This window comes from Chelonoidis abingdonii, chromosome 9 (genome assembly GCF_003597395.2).
Source record: "Chelonoidis abingdonii isolate Lonesome George chromosome 9, CheloAbing_2.0, whole genome shotgun sequence".
Lineage (NCBI taxonomy): Eukaryota > Metazoa > Chordata > Testudines > Testudinidae > Chelonoidis > Chelonoidis abingdonii.
In genome coordinates, this window is record NC_133777.1 from 37,654,813 (window position 1) to 37,675,436 (window position 20,624).

The 20,624-nt window shown below is 45.5% G+C and overlaps 1 protein-coding gene across 6 annotated transcripts in view; it reads left to right on the forward strand.

Moving 5' to 3' along the window:
• Positions 1-20,624, forward strand: part of ADCY9 (adenylate cyclase 9) — a 178,816-nt gene that overhangs the window by 103,450 nt on the left and 54,742 nt on the right. For 4 of the 6 annotated variants that reach the window (XM_032781649.2, XM_032781648.2, XM_032781646.2 and 1 more), the window contains one exon: positions 7,969-8,189. In XM_032781649.2, the coding sequence (XP_032637540.1) occupies positions 7,969-8,189 (221 nt within the window). The remainder of the gene's footprint in view (positions 1-7,968; positions 8,190-20,624) is intronic. The other 2 variants (XM_075069379.1, XM_032781647.2) reach the window with 1 other exon arrangement.

A 20,624-nucleotide genomic window follows, 5' to 3' on the forward strand; every position in this document is an offset into this window, starting at 1 on the left:
CCGGCAGATCCAGCATGTGATCATTCCCCTTATTCAGCTTTGAGTGAGCGCTCATCTGGAAGTACTGTGTCCAGATTTTGGCTCAAACACTACAAGAAGGGTGGAAAATATGGAGAATCGGCAGAGGAGCAACCAAATGATTAAGGGTGGAGGCACAATCTTATGAGAAAGCTGAGGGAACTAGATTGTTAGTCGCAGAGAGAAGAATGAGGAGATTTGATAGCTGCTTCAACACCTGAAAGGCAGTGTCCTAAAGAGGATAGGACTGACCCTTGTCATCAAATGGACCAGAATGACAGAATCAACGAGTAGGCTCAATGCTGCAGTGGGGGGTTGTAGGTTGGATATAGAAAACTTTCACGAGTGGTGTGAGCATGGAATGGGTTACTAGGGAGTGGGGAAATTCTTCTTTAGAGGTTTTACGGTCAGGCTTGACGAAAGCTTCTGGAAAGAAGAGCTATGCCCTTAGTTGGTTCCTCCAGCACTTGCACCAGGAAATTGTCCCCTACACTTTCCAAAAACTTCCTGGATTGTCTGTGCACCGCTGTATTGCTCTCCCAGCAGATACCAGGGTGATTAAAGTCTCCCATGAGAACCAGGGCCTGCGATCTAGTAACTTCTGCTAGTTGTCGGAAGAAGGCCTCGTCCACCTTGTCCCCCTGGTCTGGTGGTCTATAGCAGACTCCCACCACGACATCACCCTTGTTGCTCACACTTCTAAACTTAATCCAGAGACTCTCAGGTTTTTCTGCAGTTTCATACCAGATCTCTGAGCAGTCATACTGCTCTCTTACATACCATGCATCTCCTCCACCTTTTCTGCCCTGCCTGTCCTTCCTCAACAGTTTATATCCATCCATGACAGTACTCCTGTCATGTGAGTTATCCCACCAAGTCTCTGTTATTCCAATCACATCATAGTTCCTTGTCTGTGCCAGGACTTCTAATTCTCCCTGCTTGTTTCCCAGGCTTCTTGCATGTGTGTATAGGCACTTAAGATAACTCACTGATTTTCCTGCCTTCTCAGTCTGAGACCGGAGTCCTCCCCTCTTGCACTCTCCTGCTCGTGCTTCCTCCCAGTATCATTTTCCTGCTTACCTCAGGGCTTTGGTCTCCTTCCCCCGGTGAACCTAATTTAAAGCCCTCCTCACTAGGTTAGCCAGCTTGCTTGCAAAGATGCTCTTCCCTCTCTTCGTTAGGTGGAGCCTGTCTCTGCCTAGTATTCCTCCTTCTTGGAACATCATCCCATGGTCGAAGAATCCAAAGCCTTCTCTCTGACACCACCTGCGTAGCCATTCATTGACTTCCACAATTCAACGATCTCTACCCAGGCCTTTTCCCTGCACAGGGAGGATGGACGAGAACACCACTTGCGCCTCAGACTCCTTTATCCTTTTTCCCAGAGCCACGTAGTTTGCAGTGATCCACTCAAGGTCATTCTTGGCAGTATCATTGGTTCTCATGTGGAGAAGCAGAAAGGGGTAGCGATCCGAGGGCTTGATGAGTCTCGGCAGTGTTTGCTAACGTTATGATCAACCGATTTCTAAAAGGACTCAACAGACTGTACCCTCACATCCTCATACCCTGTCCCCATCTGGGACCTCAACCTGATCCTCTCTAGGCTCATGGGACCACCCTTTGGACCATTGGCGACATGCTTCCTGCTCTCTTACAAGGTGGCGTTCCTGGTAGCTATAACCTGGCCAGGAGGGTGTCTGAGCTCAAGGCCCTAACATCAGACACTCCCTGTACCGTGTTCTATAAGGACAAGGTTCAGATCAGGCCTTACCCTACTTTCCTCCTGAAGGTTGTGTCACAGTTTCACATCAACCAGGACATCTTTCTCCCGGTACTCTACCCTAATCTGCACTCTACTGGCAGGAAGCAGAGACTTCACTCACTGGATGTCCGCAGGGCACTAGCCTTTTACATCGAGAGAACGAAGCCATTCAGAAAATCGGTCCAGTTATTTGTGGCAGTGGCAGACAGAATGAAAGGTCTGCCTGTGTCATCACAATGCATTTTGTCATGGACCACATCCTGCATTTGTGAGTGCTACAACCTGGCTGGGGTTCGCGCACCCCCAGTCATTGTGCACTCTACCAGGGTGGAGGCTTCATCAACAGCATTCCTAGTGCAGGCACAAAATCTGGAGAGCGGCAATGTGGTCCTCCATCCACACTTTCACCACACACTATGCAATTACCCAGCAGGACAGAGATGATGCAGCCTTTGGACAAGCAGTGTTCCAATCAGTGGAAGACTGACCTCACCTCCTGAACTTAGGATTCTCGTAACTGTTGTTCTTCGAGATGCGTTGTTCATGTCCAGTCTAATACTCACACTCCTACCCCTCTGTTGGAGTTCCCAGAAAGAAGGACCTGAGGGGGTGGCGGGTTGGCAGGGCTGTATATTGAGCGCCATGAAAGCATGACTTCATGGGGTGCCCAGCCTGACCCAACAGATGCTGCGAGGGAAAAATCTTCCAGCTACTCTGTGCATATGTGTGCGCACACGTCTGATTGGAATGGACATGAACAACACATCTCGAAGAACAACAGTTATGAGAAGGTGAGTAACCGTTTTTTCCAGTGCAGGCCTCAGCACATCAGGAGGCAGTTACTTCAAAAGAAAGATGTTGTTGGTCATCTCAAAATGCTGAGGTGATATGCGTAGGATACTTTTACCCCTTCTGCTTCTGTTTAAGTGTCATCTACCACAAACCACCAGAGACTCCGTAAACCAAACAACCTCCACACAGGCTGAATTTTTCTTTGAGATTTCCACCACTGCAGCTTCATCAGTGGCAGCAGCGGTTATGATCCCTAGTGTATATTAGCTGTTGACATTTTAACCACAGTTTCATCTGTCCCTGCTTAGAGGAGGTCTGTGGAACGCTGCATAAAATGCCAGTAGTGTTTTCTACACTAGTGCCACTTTGAGCTGCAACAGTGGATAACTAGAAAAAAAATGTTAGCGTACACAAGTTATATGCACTGTAGATGCAGCCGTGTTGGTCCCAGGATATTAGAGAGATGAGGGTGAGGTAATATCTTTTACTGGACCAACTGCTGTTGGTGAGGGACCCAAGTGATTGAGCCACACAGAGTTCAGAGACCTGAAGAAAAGCCATGTGTGGCTCAAAAGCTTGTTTCTCTTACCAACAGAAGTTGGTCCAGTAAAAGATATTACCTCACCCTCCTTGTCGCTCAGCGTACACAAGGTCAGATGTGCCTCATTTATTCAGTTTAAATATTACCAAACAAAGCAAAACTGATATATGCTGCTCGGTGACTCTGGAATGCCTACTATAAATAGAAGCAGATTGAACACAAAAAACTAAAACAGGCAGTGGCACTTGAGTCCCAAGTCCTACATACTTCTTAAGTTTCTTGAGGCGAATGGCAATAAGTTCCCTCTGGCAGACCTCTTTCCCTAGAGCCTGCCCACTCTTCATAATCCCTTTATTAGAAATGCGTTATTGCTGCCTTTAGCTGCCAGCTTAGTGTGTTCAAGCACCTATCTCAGTTCTCCTAAACTACATAAGGAACTTGTCTGGCTCCTAATCTCCTGTGGAGTTCTCCTTTCCCAATATGCACCTCTCTTTTATTAGAGGAAATTGGGCTAGGGTGCATCAGTCAGTCTGCCAGTCACCATCAGAAACTACTGTACAGGTAGAGTTAGCAAAATTTATTAAATAGGGATTTTCTGCTGCCACACAAGTAATTTTAAAATCTAATCTTGTCTGGTTAAGATTAACAAAGTGGCGATAGCCCAGAAAAACCTTGAGCTGATGGAAGGGAAGAATTTTCTTAGGGATTTGAGCCTCTGCCAGAGAGCTGAAAGAAAAAAAGGCTCAGAGAAGTCACAGTCACAGAGTTTAAGGCCAGAAGGACCATCAGATCATCTAGTTCAGCGGTTCTCACAAATAATTTTTTGGTGACCACAGAGTGTGACCACTTTGCTAGTGGCTGCTCTGATAAATTTTTCCTAAAATACTTAACTTTAGGAAAAACAAATACGTGCATGTACATGTCCAAATCGTAATTTATATATGTAGTAGGAAGGCGGTAGGAAGTAGAGCTCCCCATTCAGCGTTCCCATTCTTGTGCTTGGAGTGTGTCACGGAGCGGGAGCCCCTCACCCTGCTGGGGAGCTGCCAAGACCTGCAGCAGCTTGGAGCTGTTGAGCTGCTGCAGTAACTACAGCAACTGTAAACAGTGAGTGTGGCTCCAGGTGGGGAAAGCACCAACCTATCTCTTTGTTCCTGCCTCCTTCAGCAAGAGCCCATCCTGGGGAAGGTGAGTCAGGAACTCACTAGCCACCGGTGGAGCTTGAGGCTCTCCATGCCCCGGCTGGACGGGAGAGGGGGAGCTGCCCAGGGGAGCACCCCTGAGACTGAACATAGCAGCCACCTCCACTGAGAAGAGCTGCCTCTGGCGCCATGCACACTTGCAACACTTGTCTCCAGAGGCTCTGCCCAGAGCCCCCAAGGAGGCTGTGTGGTGCAGGGCTCTGATCCCTGCTGGCAGTGCCAACACAAACACCAAGGTGGCACATCTCGCTGCCTTTGGTAACAGCTATTCAGGAGCAACAGCTGGGCACTACAGGGAGCGACCACTGTTCCCCCCTCTCCCCAAAAAATCTAAATTCATGCTTTGGAGGATGTCATGGTCGCAAAAAAAATCTGCTGGTGGCCACATTTGAGAAATGTTGATCTAGTCTGACCTCCTTTGTATCACAGACCATCAACACCATCCAGCAGCTGCACACGAAAACTAGACCAAAGTATTACAGCCCCCAGAAGGCTAAACCAATATGCGACAGGCAGAGATAGGAGAGACCAAGGTGCACTCATGCCTGAAGCTCCTGCAATGGCTGGGATTTAATTATGGGAAATATACCCAGATAATCCTGGCAAGTGATCTTCCCTCCATAGTGCAAGGAGGGGGAAAAAAAAAAAACAACAAGGTCCCTGCCAATCTGACCTGGGGGAAAATTCCTTCCTGACCTCACGTATGGTGATTAGTTAGACCCTCAGCAAATGAGTAACAATCAGCCACCTAAGCATGTGAGAGAGAAAGTGCTTGGTGCCACCTCAGCACTGGCCCCCCCATCCAGCGTGTCAACTCCAGCTATGGCCATCTCCAATGCTTCACAGGAAGGAGACTAAAAACAAACAAAAACACACCCCTTCCTAGACCAGAGGACCATCTGAAGCCCTGAACCATGAACTTTAGGAACAGAGGACATAAATTGGAAGGGACTCCTAGCCCCGCCCCCAACTATCACAAGCAGCCCTGTGATACAATTGCTTTTCTAATTTCCAGCCTGAATTTGTTCATGGCCAGTTTATACCCTATTGTTCTTCCATATCAGGCTACTCCACATCACTCTAAGGAAGCATACGTTTTCATCAGTTTCCTCAGATGAGCAGAAAGAATTAAAAAAATAATAGTCTAAAGAGATATCTGTCATATTTTAGCTTCTGTATAAACATTTTCTACAGTTAATGTATTTTCAGGCAAAGAAACTTACTAAAGTGTTAATTAAAAGAAAAAAGAACACCTTCAAGTGGGGTGAGAATTACCTGTTCACCAGCTCGTGGTTTAGTGGATTCCTTATGGAGATGGTCCTGATTTAAATTCCTCTAACCAAGTAATGTTTAAATATAAGTACCCTAGGTGGTAAAAGCTTCAGATGGAAAGGGATCATTCCTCATTGAACCCTCCTGTCTGCACTAGCATATACAATCCTCATTCCTTTTGCTAGATAACACATAGTCTCTAAAGATATATTAGTTAAAAAAACTAATAAGATTCAGAAGGTATTATATATGGTCTTTTGGCAAGAATCAAGTATTCTGTCAGTTTAAATATCTGATATAGTAGTCTTTATTTGGAGACTATGGTCTGTCTTTACAGAGGATGACTTATGAGCCAAATTAGTTGGGAGAAAGAATTTAAACTGAAAAATGTAAATAATTATTGGAAATTGTTTAAAAGCATTTTATTCAAGAACAAGCTAAAAAACAAACAAACAAAAAAAACCACAGTCAAGAAGGAAGCCTGTACTGGTTAAAAAAGCCAACCGGGTTTAGGGAGAAGTGAAGGCAACTGTAAAAACAAAACACGTATAACAAATGGAAGAAAGGGAAAGTTGGTAGTATAAATATAAATCAAACATTACAAATTGTGTAAAATTGTTATGGGAGGCAAAACAGCACAAAGAGAAATCTATGACCAGAAGAGTTAAGGACAATAAGGAGGAGTTTTTCAAGTATATTTAGGAACAAAAGGAACCTTATCAAAGGTATTGGTTCCTTACTAGATGAAAATCGTGGAATTATCAATAATAATGCAGAAGTTCTTGGTGAAAAAAACAGATGACATATTAGTATCATATGATAACATTTTCCATTCATTGGTAATTATGGAAGGTGTGGAGCAGCAGCTACTAAAGGTAGTCATTTTTAAATCAGCAGGTTCGGATGCCTTGCATTCAAGAGTTTTAAAAGAGCTGACTGAGGAGCTCTCTGTACTATTAATCTTGATTTCCAATAAGTCTTGGAACCCTGGAGAAGTTCCAGAGGACTGAAGGAAAGCTAATGTTGTGCCACTATTGATATCCTTTTTATGAGATACAAGTTTGGTTGATAAAGGCATTTGACTTGGTACTACACAATATTTTGATGAATAAACTAGAGCAATACAAAATTAGCATGTTACACATTAACTGGATTCAAAACTGTCTGACCGATTGGTCTCAAAATGTAATTGTAAAGGAGAAATCATCATCAAGCAGGTATGTTTCTTGTGGGGTTCCGCAGAGATCAGTTCTTCATCCCAGATATTTAAAATGTTCATCAATTACCTATAAGAAAACATAAAATCATCACTGATAAAGTTGGAAGGGGACCCAAAGTTGGGGGCATGATAAATAATGAAGGGGACAGGTCACTAATATAAAGCGATCTGGATCACTTGGTAACCTGGGCTCACGCAAACAATATGCATTTTAATGTGACCAAATATGAGGTCATATCTAGGAGCAAAAGATTGTGGGCCATACATACAGGATGAAGTACTGTGTCCTGGGAAGCAGTGACTGAAAAAGATTTGGAAGTCATGGTAAATAATCAGCTGAACATGAGCTCCCAGTGCATTGCTATGGCCAAAAGGGCTAATGCAATCCTGGGATGCATAAACATTGGAATCTCAAGTAGGAGTAGAGAGGTTATTTTACTTCTGCCTTTGACACTGGTGTGACCACTGCTGGAATACTGTGTCTAGTTCTGGTGTCCACAATTCAAGAAGGATGTTGATAAATTGGAGATGATTCTGTGAACAGCCGCAAGAATAAATAAAGGATTAGAAGACCTGTCTTACAGTGAGAGGAGCTCAGTCTAGGTAGTTTAACAAAAAGAAAGTTAAGGAATGATTTGATCAGTGTGTAAATACCTACATGGGGAGCATACATTTGATAATAAAAGGCTCTTCAATCTAGCAGACAAAAGTATAGTAATATCCAATGGCTGGAAGTTGAAGCAAGGCAAATTCAGACTAGAAGTTAACCTTCGGAACAGCTTACAAAGGGTTATGATGGAGTCTCTATCACTGACAACTTCTCAATCAAGCTTGGATGTTTTTCTAAAAGATATTCTCTAGTCCAAATAGAAGTCAATTCAGGGAAGTCTTATGGTGTGTGTTATACAGGAAATCAGACTAGAAAATCACAGTAGTCCTTTCTGGCTTTATCTATGTAATAAAATTCCAGGATTGTCACTCTGTCAGTGAGTCAGTCTGAAGTACAAAATGTCTGTTGCATCAGTGTGGAATAGTGTAAACAGCTACAGGCATCGATGAGAGCTCTCTTCTTTTAGAATATGTCAGATTCAAAACTCTGTGCTGTTTGTATGTTTTCTCACATGTTTATTCCTTCACTCATACATTTCTTCTTGCTATGAAGCAGACTCCTGGACGACGCAGTCCAAAGACCCAGAATGGACTTTTGAGTCCTCCACAGGATGAGAAGCTGAGCAACAGCCAGACATCACTTTATGAGATGTTGCAGGAGAAAGGAAGATGGGTAGGAGTGAGTTTGGACCAGTCAGCACTCCTTCCACTGAGGTTCAAAAACATCAGAGAGAAGACAGATGCTCATTTTGTGGATGTGATTAAAGAAGACAGGTAAGAAGGAATTAGCTACATAATTTTAAAATAGTGTGGTAGAAAGAAAGCAAACATGCTCTCTGCCTTTAATCTCTGTTCCCCTGCTCTTGTGTGATGTTAGTCATCATACTGTAAGTTTTATGATGTTAGTCTGCTTGCTATTCTGTAACTACAATAGGAACTCACCAATCTGAAAATTCTGCTAAGAGGAATACCAGTGCAGGTTTTTACTTAACTTTATTAATCTTTCTCTTTGAACAGTTATTTTACGTTTGAGTCTTTTGAACTAAAAAATCCTCAAAAATGACAAAATCTGCATAATATGTTATAGTACATATGTTATTTGCATTTGCTGTTTTTACTATAAACATGGAGCTACAAAAATGTTATATCTGCATATAATAGTTATACCTGGTGACATTGAAGTGTTTAGGAAAATATATACACTTTCTGTCTTGGATGCTGAACAAACAGAAAGAAACTGTCATGAAAGTATTGGTCTGATATTGTCCTAAATATACTTTCTGTAAAATTAGACTCTCTCTCTTCATTTTAGGATTTTAAATTGTCACCCCTTCTATGGGCAAGAGGAAAATATAGGCTCCAAGATCCCGCAATCTGTGACTTTATACAAACACACACAATTTCCCTCTTATTATGGCCAGACTTTAACTTGTCTGTCAAAAGAATAGCTTGTGAATGTTAGGAATAACAACATTAGATAATAAGCTGTTTCTATTGTGATAGCAAGCAAATCGCCAATTAGATTAAGGGCTTCATTGTGCTTGGCTCTATATGAACACATAGATAGTAAGTGTTTTGGGGACAGGAACAATGTCTTCCTGATTAGAAACATGACAAAACCAGGGAAGATAGAATAGAGTGTGTGTGAATGGGGAGCCCAGATTGCAAATAAGAGATTGTGAGTTAGCTAGTGATACCGAGCATACATTTTTTTTGTTTTTATTAAATGTTGCATATCAATCTGTTTGTTTTCATCCCACCTGCCTGTTTAACTTCTTCTCATTTCCTGTTTTATCAAACCCTTGTCCTTTCCATTTTTACACACATACATATTCATATAATTCTATATAAACTATATCCAACCACTTAGCCATTGTTAAGGGTCTGTTTGTTTAATTATTTCTAAATATACATCTCTTTCTGTCCCCCTTTTCCCAATTAAAGTTTCTCTCAGGACTACCATCCATAAAAGTTCTTCTTCGAGTGCTTGTTCATATCCATTACCCATTAGGTGTGCACGCACTGCGTGCACGAGCATCAGAAACTTTTCCCTTAGAGGCACCCATCGGGCTGGTGGGGCCCCCACCTGACCGGCACCACTGCATCGTACATATATACCGCCACTGTCTCAATCCCCTCCAGTTCCTTCTTACCATCTGTGGCGACATTGGAACAACCTCTTGCTCTCCTATGAGAAGCAATCCCTTAGCTTTAGAGTAATTAGCTGCTATCAGTTAATTAGCATTCTAGTGTTGTGGACACTTACTTGATTAGGTGCTTGGCAGCTTCCAGCACCCGCCCTAGGCCACAAGGCATGCCGCAGGCCCAGGCGTTTAAGGCTTGCACAACGTGCCGCAAGCCCATGCCGGTTAGTGACCCCCACGACTCCTGGCTACGTTGCCTGGGGGAAGCACACCAAACAGGTGTAAGATCTGCAAGGTGTTTAAACCTAGAACAACGAAAGAGAGAGACTTTCATTTGAAGCAGTTGATGGAGGCAGCGCTGCAGCCATCGGGCCCAGAGCGCCCGACGCCAGCTCCAGCTTCCTCAGTGTGGAGTGCCCCAGCGTCGTCAAGAGACCTGGTGCCGGATAAGCACCGCAAGCCGTTGGCCTTGGAGAAGGGTAGGCCACAGCACCGCTCATCCTCTCTGGTGCGGCCCAAGGCCAAACCAAAAGAAGGGCGTGGAGGTTCCCCACAAACAGAGGTTCTCAAACTGGGGGTCAGGACCCCTCAAGGGGTCATGAAGTATTACATGGGAGGTCACGAGCTGTCAACCTCCACCCCAAACCTCACTTGCCTCCAGCATTTATAATGGTGTTAAATATATTAAAAAGTGTGTTTAATTTATTAGGGGGGTCGCACTCAGAGGCTTGCTGTGTGAAAGGGGTCACCAGTACAAAAGTTTGAGATCCACTGCCCACAAAGAATATTAGCACCATCTAAGGGCCCGGGCACTGGAAAGAGCGGGATAGACATTGTGCCAGCACCGATGGCACCGATGCCACACATCCCACTGAGTCCAGCCCTAAGTGAACTCAGTGAGAATGACGGGCTCGAGGGAATAATAGATCAGCCCTCCATGCCTGACACTTTTGAGGCGGCAAAGAACCTCATTGGGTTGTCGGCGGTGAGCCCCCTCCCGAACAGGGAGAAGCCTCTGGCATCTAGGCCCGCGGTGCTGTCGAGGGGAAAACCGGCAATGGTGTGCCGTTCAAGGACACCCTCCAGGCATCACTCCTGGGGTTGGTTCCGGTCAAGCATCAAGTCTGTGGATTCTGTTACCTCTGACACAGAAGGAAGCCTCGGTACCGGAGACGAGTCAGCGCACGGGGTTAGTGCAAGGGACCCGACGCTCTCTGGCACCCTCCAGAGACCAGCACCAGGAGAAGGTGAGCTGACCATCGGACGAGCAGGGGTACCAGTCCCATTCCCAATCAGCAAGAAGCCGCTTGTCGGCCTCCCACCAGCACAGGTCGACGGCACCACCGTAGCCTTTGCTCTCGCGTCGCCAGAGTCCAGCACCAACGCAGGCCGATACAGTTACCTGCACTGGGCACCGTACAGCAGAGAATACCAGGCTGGGTGGCAACCCCAGTGAGGAGCGCCGGGACACTGGCCCTTCTGGACCCCTTGGGCCTACCACCAGCAGCAAAGGGCTCCCTCCAGAGCCAGCTACTTAGTGCACCGGTCCCAGTCCCCACACCAACGCTCCTCCGTGCACGAAACTACGGCATCCAGACCACCTGCACCGTCGCCAAACGAGAGACCGGAGAAACCAGCACCAAGTCCGGTGCCGCCCCAGAGTAAGCTGTCCGTGCCCAAGCTGGAAGCCCCTCCTTCAGGAGAGGGGGACCAAGGGGATCAGCAGGAGGAAGCGGAACAGCTGCTGACCTCCTCGTCATTCCCAGATGAAGCGGTGACAGGCACAGCGGTATCAGGACCTCCGCCAGTAGACCACAGAGCCCACCAAGAGCTGCTGCGTAAGGTTGCTCATAACTTGGGGATACAGGCTGAGGAGATGGTAGAGCAGGAGGATGCCATGGTGGACATCCTGAGCCCAGAGGGTCCATCAAGAATAGCGCTTCCGTCCATTAAGACCATACAGTCAAACTATAAGACTATATGGTGGACCCCGGCCTCCAGTGCTCCAACAGCCAAAGGTGTGGAACGCAAGTACTTCGCTCCATCAAAGGGGTACAACTTCTTGTTTTGCCACCCAAGCCCATGTTTCCTGGTAGTCTCGGCAGTAAACGAGAAAGAACACCATGGACAGCAGGCCCTGGTCCCTAAGGCCAAGGAAGCGAAGTGCCTGGTCCTGTTTGGCAGGAGGGTGTATTCCTCAGGGGGCCTCCAGTTGAGGATTGCTAACCAACAGGCCATCCTTAACTGACATAACTTCAACTCCTGGTCAGCAGTGGGGAAGTTTAAGGACAACTTCTCACAGGGTTCCCAACAGGAGTTTATGGCGCTGGTGGACGAAGGCAAGACCGTAGCGAAGACTTCTCTCCAGAGATCCTTGGATTTGACAGATGCGGCGGCCAGGACAGTTGCGTCTGGTGTGGTCATGCAACACTCGGCGTGGCTACAGGAGTCAGGTCTGCCGCCTGAGGTCCAGAACTTGCTCCAGGACCCTTCAAAGGGTCCAGGCTCTTTTAGGCCCAGATGGACACAAAGCTGCATAGCCTCAAGGACTCGAGGGCCACACTCAAGTAGCTGGGTATGCGCACCCCGGCGACCCAAAGCATCACTACCAACCTCATCCTAGGCAGGAGCCCTACCGCAGGCAAAATGGGGATAAGAGGAGGCGGGGTAATAATAATAATAATAGCTCCAGTAGGCTGGGCCAGAGCCAAGGCCGGCATAAGTGAAAGTGATCATGAAATCATAGAGTTTGCAATTCTAAGGAAGGATAGAAGGGAGTACAGCAAAATAGAGACAATGGATTTCAGGAAGGCGGATTTTGGTCAGCTCAGAGAGCTGATAGGTAAGGTCCCATGGGAATCAAGACGAGGGGCAAAACAGCTGGGAATTGGCAGTTTTTCAAAGGACACTTTAAGGGCCTCAAGCAAGCTATCGATCGGTAGAAAGATCGAAAATGTGGCAAAAGACCACTTGGTTACCATGAGATCTTGGATGATCTAACAAAATAAGGAGTCATATCAAAATGGAAACAGGGTCGATTACAAAGATGAATATAGGCAAATACAACGGAATGTAGGGGCAGATAGACAGGCAAAGGCCAAAATGAGCTCAACTAGCTATGGGAATGAAGGAACAAGAAGACTTTTTATCAATACATTAGAAGCAAGAGGAAGACCAAGACAGTAGCCACGCTCAGTGAGGAGGGAGGAACGTACAGAAACTTGGATGGCAGAGATTTAGACTGCTTCGTTCGGTCTCACTGAGAGTCGAAGGATGTCTAACATGTGATGCTTATTGGAGGGGTAGATTAGAAGATAAAATAAAAAAGGAGCAAGTTAAATCACTTAGAAAGTTAGATGCCTGCAGTCACCGGGGCCTGATGAATGCATCCTAGATACTCAAGGAGTTATAGAGGAGTTCTGAGCTCTACGATTATCTTTGGAAGTATGGGAGACGGGAGATTCCAGAAGATGGAAAAGGCAATATTGCCTCTTATAAAGGGAAATAAAAACAACCCAGGAAACTAAGCTAGTTAGTTTAACTTCTGTGCCAGGAAGTATGGAGCAAGTAATTAAGGAAATCATCTGCAAAACTTGGAAGGTGAAGGTGATAGAATAGCCAGCATGGATTGTAAAGAACAAATCATGTCAAACCGATCGATAGCTTCTTTGATAGATATAGAGTCTTGTGGATAAGGGAGACAGCGTGAATGTGATACCTAACTTTAGTAAGGTATTGGTACAGTCTCGCATGAATTTTATGAAACTAGCAAATACAATTAGATGGGCTACATAAGTGGTGCAAACTGCTGATACATGCTCAGAGAGTGGTAAAGCTCCAAGTCCTGTGGAAAGGTATAACAGTGGGTTCCGCAGGGGTCGTTTGGGACGGCTCTGTTCAATTCTCATCAACGACTTAATGTTGGCATAGAAAGTAGGTATTAAGTTTGCGGACGATACAACGGTAGAGTTGCAACTGCTTGGAGACAGGGTCAAATCAAAATGATCTGGACAAATTGGAGAATGTCTGAGTAAACGGATGAAGTTCAATAAGACAAATGCAAAGTGCTCCACTTAGAAGGAACAAACAGTTTCACACGTACAGAAGGAAGAGCTGTCTAGAGGATATGGCGAAAAGAGATCTAGGGTCATAGTGGACCACAAGCTAAATATGAGTCACAGTGTGGATACTGTTGCAAAAAAGCAACCTGTTGGATGCATTAACAGGTGTGTTTGTAAAAAGACACGAAGTCATTCTTCCGCTCTATCTGCGCTGTTAGCGCTCAGCTGGAGTATTGTGTCAGTTCGGGCCGCATTTCAAAAAGTGGGAGAATTGGAGAGGGTCAGAGAGAGCAAACAAGAATGATTAAAGGTCTTGAGAACATGACAATGAGGGAGGCTAAAGATTGGTTTATTTATTTGGAAAAGAGAAGACTGAGAGGGACATGATAGCAGTTTTCAGGTATCTAAAGGGTGTTCACAGAGGGGAGAAAACTTGTTCACTTAGCTTAATGCTAGAACAAGAAGCATGCGCTAAACTGCAGCAAGGGAATTTAGGTGACATAGGAAAAGTTCTAGTGTCAGGGTAGTTAAATACTGAATAAATTGCTAGGAGTGTGGAATTCCTCTGAGATCTTAAGAGTAGGTTAGATAAATGTCTATCAGGGATGATCTAGACAGTATTTGGTCCTGCCATGAGGGCAGGGGACTGGACTCGATGACCTCTCGAGGTCCCTTCCAGTCCTAGAGTCAATGAATCTATGAATCTATAAGTCTCAGCCCAGCCATAAACCAGGCTTTTGAAGGTGCACTCAAGGATTGCGTACCAGATCAATCACCGGATCCATCCCCTTGTTTCCTGAATCACCTGTCCCGCTTCTCCTGTGCGTGGTCCAGCATTACATCGGACCATTGGGTGTTACACACGGTGCGAGGCAGTTACATGCTGCAGTTCTCCTCCCTGCCTACCCCCCACTAGCTTCCCCGTCCCTCTTCAGGGACTCTTCTCACAAGCACCTCCTGGAAGAGAAGGTTTGCACGCGCCTAGAGTTGGGGGCAGTAGAGTTGGTACCAAAGGACCTAAGAGGGAAAGGGTTCTATTCCTGCTGCTTCCTCATTCCCAAGGCCAAAGGAGGCCTTCAACCCAATCTGGACCTGGGCGGGCTCCCGTGGGGAGAGGGAATTGAAATACGCCTTCCTCTGGTGCACAAGGTCCTGCTCAAGGTGCGCAGGGATGGGGCGGCGGTCATCCTCATAGCCCTGGCCTGGCCCCACAAGCATTGGTTCAACACGCTCCTGGAACTGTCAGTGGAAGCCCTGGTAACCCTACCCCTACACCAGGACCTCATCACGCAGGACGGAGGGCAGGTCCTCCACCCCAATGTGCAATCACTGCATCTAATGGTGTGGAAGTTCTGTGGCTGAACGCTTTGGAGAGCCAATGCCCCCTCCCTGTGCAGCAGGTTCTATTTGGTAGTAGGAAGCCCTCTACCAGGGCGACTTAACCTGGCCAAGTGGAAGAGGTTCTCATGCTGGTGTGGGCCTCAACGGGTTCAGCCACGCCAGGCTCCGATGCCTACCATTCTAGACTACCTACTGCACCTCAAGCAGCAGGGGCTGGCCCCGTCCTCAATCAGGGTGCATCTGGCGGCCATCTCCACCTTTCACCCGGGGTTTTCAGGGGGCTCGGTGTTTTCCCACCCAATCGTTGGGTGGTTCCTTAAGGGGCTGGAGAGGATGTTCCCTTACTCATGCCCTCCAGTCTCTCCATGGAATGTCAACATAGTCCTTTCTAAACTCATGGAGCCCCCATTCGAGCACCTTGCTACCTGCTCCCTCCTCCACCTTTCCTGGAAGTTGGCATTCCTGGTGGCCATCACCTCACCTCGGAGCCACCATATACAGTATTTCATAAAGACCAGGTGCAGCTCTGCCCACACCCCAAGTTCCTCCCAAAGGTGGTCTCACAATTCCATCTAGGCCAGGACATTTGTCTGCCGGTGTTTTTTCCCAAACCCATGCGGACTCGAGTCACTGCAGCCTGCACACTATGGATGTCCATTGAGCATTGGTGTTCTATGTGGAGTGCACCAAGCCCTTTCGTAAATCCACGCAGCTGTTCGTGGCCATGGCGGAAAGGATGAGAGGCCTCCCGGTGTTGGCACAGCGAATCTCCTCCTGGATTACAGTGCATTTGGGCGTGTTATGACCTCGCAGGTGTTCCGGCCCTGACGGTCTCTGCCCACTTGACCAGGGTGCAAACAGCTTCAGCGACTTTCCTGGCACAGGTCCCGACCCAGGAGGTCTGCAGAGCAGCCACCTGATCGTCGGTGCATACATTTACGACCCACTACACAGTCAACCAGCAGGCCCGAGAGGACGTGGCAATTGGCGGGGTGGTCCTCTGATCAATTGTTCCATAACTCCTACCCCTCTGAAGGTAAGCTTGTGATTCAGCTAATGTAAAATGGACGTGAACAAGCACTCGAAGAAGAAAAAACGGTTACCTACCTTTTCGTAACTGTTTTTCTTCAAGATGTGTTGTTCACGTCCGTTCTACCACACGTCCTCCTACCCCTCTGTCAGAGTCGCCGGCAAGAAGGAACTGGAGGGGGTCAGGCCAGTGGGGGTATATATGCATGGCACAGTGGTACCGCTCAGGCGGGGGCCCCGCTGACCTGACGGGTGCCGTTAAAGGAAAAGTTTCGGATGCTCATGCATGCAGCACGCACACACCTAATGTGGAATGGACATGAACAACATATCTCGGAGAACAACAGTTACGAAAAGGTAGGTAATCATTTTTTCTACCTAACTCTGTTTCTCTTTTTTGTGGTTCTCTCTCAAGCAGTTGAGTGATCAGTATTTACCTTTTTTCAGCTATTCACAGATGAGGGATTAGTGAGTGAGACCATTGCTTACGGAAGACAGTTTAGCAGGATGTGAGGTGTGTTTTTAACAAACAACGCAACACAACAGTAGAACTTGAAGTTGCAGAATTATACTGTTTGTCTGTAGCTGAAGATACTCAGCACAGGCTCAGATATTCCTTGAGCTTTCTTCCTCCTTTTACAAAATGGATAGTTCTTTCTCTCTGAGTAAGAGCAAGAGGGAAATGCTGATTTGACATCACATTCAGAGATCAGGATTTTTCCCATAATTAAATATTACCATCACAAAGGAGAAGTCCCTTTTCAGTTCACATAATGGTAACTAAAAATAATTTTGCTGATTAGATAGCCCTATACAAACTGGCTCACCCAGCTGAAAAGTTCATCCATTTTAATATATCTTTACGTAAAATTGTATTTACTGATAAGAATTTATTGAGAAACCACCACAGACCCCCCAGTGTGTGAAAGGGATATCGTTAGTCTCCATAAAACTGTTCCATGAGCAGGAATCTCCTCTGTGTCTAAATAGGGAATCATGAATGTGAGTTCTCATATAACAAAAGAATCAAGATGTATTTTGGTTTGTCAGCTTACAGACATTCTGCATTTGAGATAATAGCATCAGAACTGTGCTTTGATTAAATGTTAATGTGAACTCAGCAGCAATGAACTGTTGAAAGATTGTTGGATTATCTGGGATAAGGTTATAAGAACTCTGTCCTTGTGGTATAATTGCGGTCTTCACTTTGTCACAGCAATGCCAATTCTAACTCATGTTAGTGCATTTGAGACCTTTGTGCTATGAACAGTTTCAGTATGCAAGTTAACTGTTGCAGTGCCATCTTCTGTATATTTTGTTCATTTAACAGCTGTATGGTGTCATTTGGCACAGATTACTGTATCCTGTGCATTTTTACTAAAGCACAATTACTATGCGACAGTTGAAGCAAGCGGCGGTTCTGCATTTTTACAGTAAATGTTGCATTGTTTTATATTAAGCTTTACCAAGAACGGTGTTGTATATTTGGTGAACAATGTACTATTACTTTTGAGTTTTAGGTCTAGCTTTACTAATAGAGTTATAGAAATGGAGCTCTTCCGTGTTTATTTGTAGTCTTATGTGCAATACTGAGGTTGTTAAAAGAAAGTAAAACTGAATAAACAAGACAATAAAGTATGAAATGCTTAAGCTTAATTCTTTAAAGATTCATGTTCTTGAGAGAGATTTCTACTTCCAGTGTGAGGTCAGCAGAGAACTCTCTCAGCTCATGTAATAAATGAAGGGAGGAGGAGAGGGTGGCTCCCTTTTATGGACACCTAGCCAGCCAGTTAGCTATAAAATCCCTGTTAGTAGCTGTTCTCTACTTGCTTTACCTGTAAAGGGTTAAAAAAGTCCACAGGTAAAGGAAGGGAGTGAGCACCTGACCAAAAGAGCCAATGGGGAGGCTAGAACTTTTTAAAATTGGGGAAAAAACTTGCCCTTTGTGTCTGTTGTTGTTCTCCAGGGAAGGGTGGGGCGGGAAATAGGGCAACAGTTATGCTGTGAGAAGCTGATTGCCAGGTATAAAAATCATCAGAATCAGACCTAGAAATTGCTTATTGGGAAACCCAGATACATAAGTAGATGAGAAATGTCTAGAAAGATGCGATTATGTTTATTTCTTTTATTGTGTAAGGCTTATGGATTCCTCTGTGCTAACCCTAAATGCTTTTGTTTTGCTTGTAACCTTTAAGATGGACCTCAGTAAGGTTATTCTTGATGTTTAATTTCTGTAAGTAGGATTTTCAAATCTAGTAAAAGCCTAAGATCCAGATGTATTCTCTTTCTTTTTGTTTTTAATAAAATTTACCTTTTTTAAGAACAGGGATTGGATTTTTTGTGTCTTAAGAGGTTTGTGCACATGTTTTTTAATTAGCTGGTGGCAATAGCTGATTTCTTTGTTTTCCTTTCTCAGCTGTTCCCTGGAGGGGGCGGGAAGTGAAAGGGTTTGAGGGTACCCCACAGGAAGGAATTCCTAAGTGAGCCTTCCTGGATTCCAAGGGGTTTTGCATTTGGGTTGTGGCAGCATCTGCCCAGCCAAGGTCAGAGAAAAGCTGTAACCTTGGGAGTTTAATACAACCCTGGAGTAGCCTGTATTAATTTTTAGAGTCCTTACAGGCCCCCACCTTCTGCACTCAAAGTGCCAGAGTGGGGAATCAGCCCTGAGAGCTCTTAAAAATGTTAATCCTCTGAAATACTGGTAACTATTCCTCATATCCCAGCCATGACAGTATCTGTGGTGCACTTCAGTGCATTCTAAGGTCTCTTCTAGCCATGGCCTGCGGAGTAGCACCCTAATATGCTTCTTTGTTCATACCACTTCATCCTTTTAGTGTTGTTTTTTTGACCAGATTCCCTTTTAACTGCAAAGGTGATTTCTTTCAATCTCCATTTTCCTAACCCTATTTGATTAATAGAAATCAGAGGCATGCAGGCAGCAGCTAGGGCACTGTAGCAGGCACATTCTCAAAGGCCCTGTAGATGCTCAGTCTGTTTCCTGACTCTATTTACAGTCAACTGGACTTGGTGCCGCATTCCACTGGATCCTTGTCTTTGGCCCTTGAGGCCTGTTCTCCATTCTGGCTTTTTTGACACTTTGTTTCTTGAAGTGAAGTTACACTCTCTGTCTTATTTTGTTGTTAAGATTTCATGGAGGAAGAAAGTTCAACCACCCAAAAAAGCTCATACAATTCATACACTGGGCATTTGACTGACGTGTACTTTGCCAAGACGTCAGTAATCCTGACATATCAGAATGCCAGATGAGTGTCTGAAATTCCTGCTAGCCTCTGCAAGGATGCCCAGGTCTTCACGGACAGATCAATAAAAAGAGCTCTAACCACGCAGGAGGAGATCTGGTCAGAGTGTAACTTGTCATTTTCTTGGTGCCTCCTATAATGCTTTCAGTACATAGCAAGGGCCGAGATAATGAAGTAAAATCATCGCCATTATTCATGGTTGAAGTCTTCCTCTGGAGATCCAGTCATGGATTGTGGTTTGACATTTGAAAGCTGACCTTAAAAACTTGACACATTAAAAGCACTTTGGTACAAAATGTGACAAAGTTCCTCCTCTACCTTGGTGGGTCCTGCACTTATTGGCAGATTTGCACACCTCAGTGATCTTCCCCTCTGCTGGAACCCACAGTCTGGGTCAACTCCTCCTGTGTCTGATCAGGAGTTGGGAGGTTTGGTAGGAACCCGGGTCCGCCCTCTACTATGGGTTCCAGCCCAGGGCCCTGTGGATTGCAGCTGTCTATCGTGCCTCCTGTAACAACTGCATAACAGCTACAACTCCCTGGGCTACTTCCTCATGGCCTCCTCCAAACACCTTCTTTATCCTCACCGCAGAACCTTCCTCCTGGTGTCTGATAACGCTTGTACTCCTTAGTCCTCCAGCAGCACACCGTCTGACTCTCAGCTCCTTGCGCCTCTTCCTCCCAGCTCCTCACACGCCCCCCACAAACTGAACTGAGCTCCTTTTTAAACCCAGGTGCCCTGATTAGCCTGCCTTGATTGGCTGCAGGTGTTCTAATCAGCCTGTCTGCCTTAATTGGTTCTAGCAGGTTCCTGATTATGCTAGTGCAGCCCCTGCTCTGGTCACTCAAGGAACAGAAAACTACTCATCCAGTGACCAGTATATTTGCCCTCTACCAGACTCCTGTACCTCACTGGTCTGGGTCTGTCACAAAAGTCATTGGCCAGATATCTGGGATTGACTCGTCCTGCATCTCAATAGAAAAATCTCCTTTCTATTATCTTATACCATTGAGTTTGTGCTTCCAGGGCTTCCAGAACACTTCCTTGTCAGCAGCAGAGTAGGCAACTCAAGAGAAAACAATGTAAGTGGAGATCAGCTCCATGGGGTCCTTCAGCATCTTCATCTAGTTGGCATCAGATTTGATAAATAACCCAAGAGTTCTTTTTCAGTGTGTGTTTCAGAAGCTTTCACTTAGCGATGATTGTACCATATGCATCCAACCTGAGATGGGTCATTCATTTTCTATACAGTTTTTCAGGCAGGGACACTGTCATCCTCTGTGCTTGAAAAGTTCCTAGCACATTTTGGAGGCTACTGCAACCTTAATAATAATAAAAATTGACTCTAAACAGCGAGTGTAATTACAGAGACAA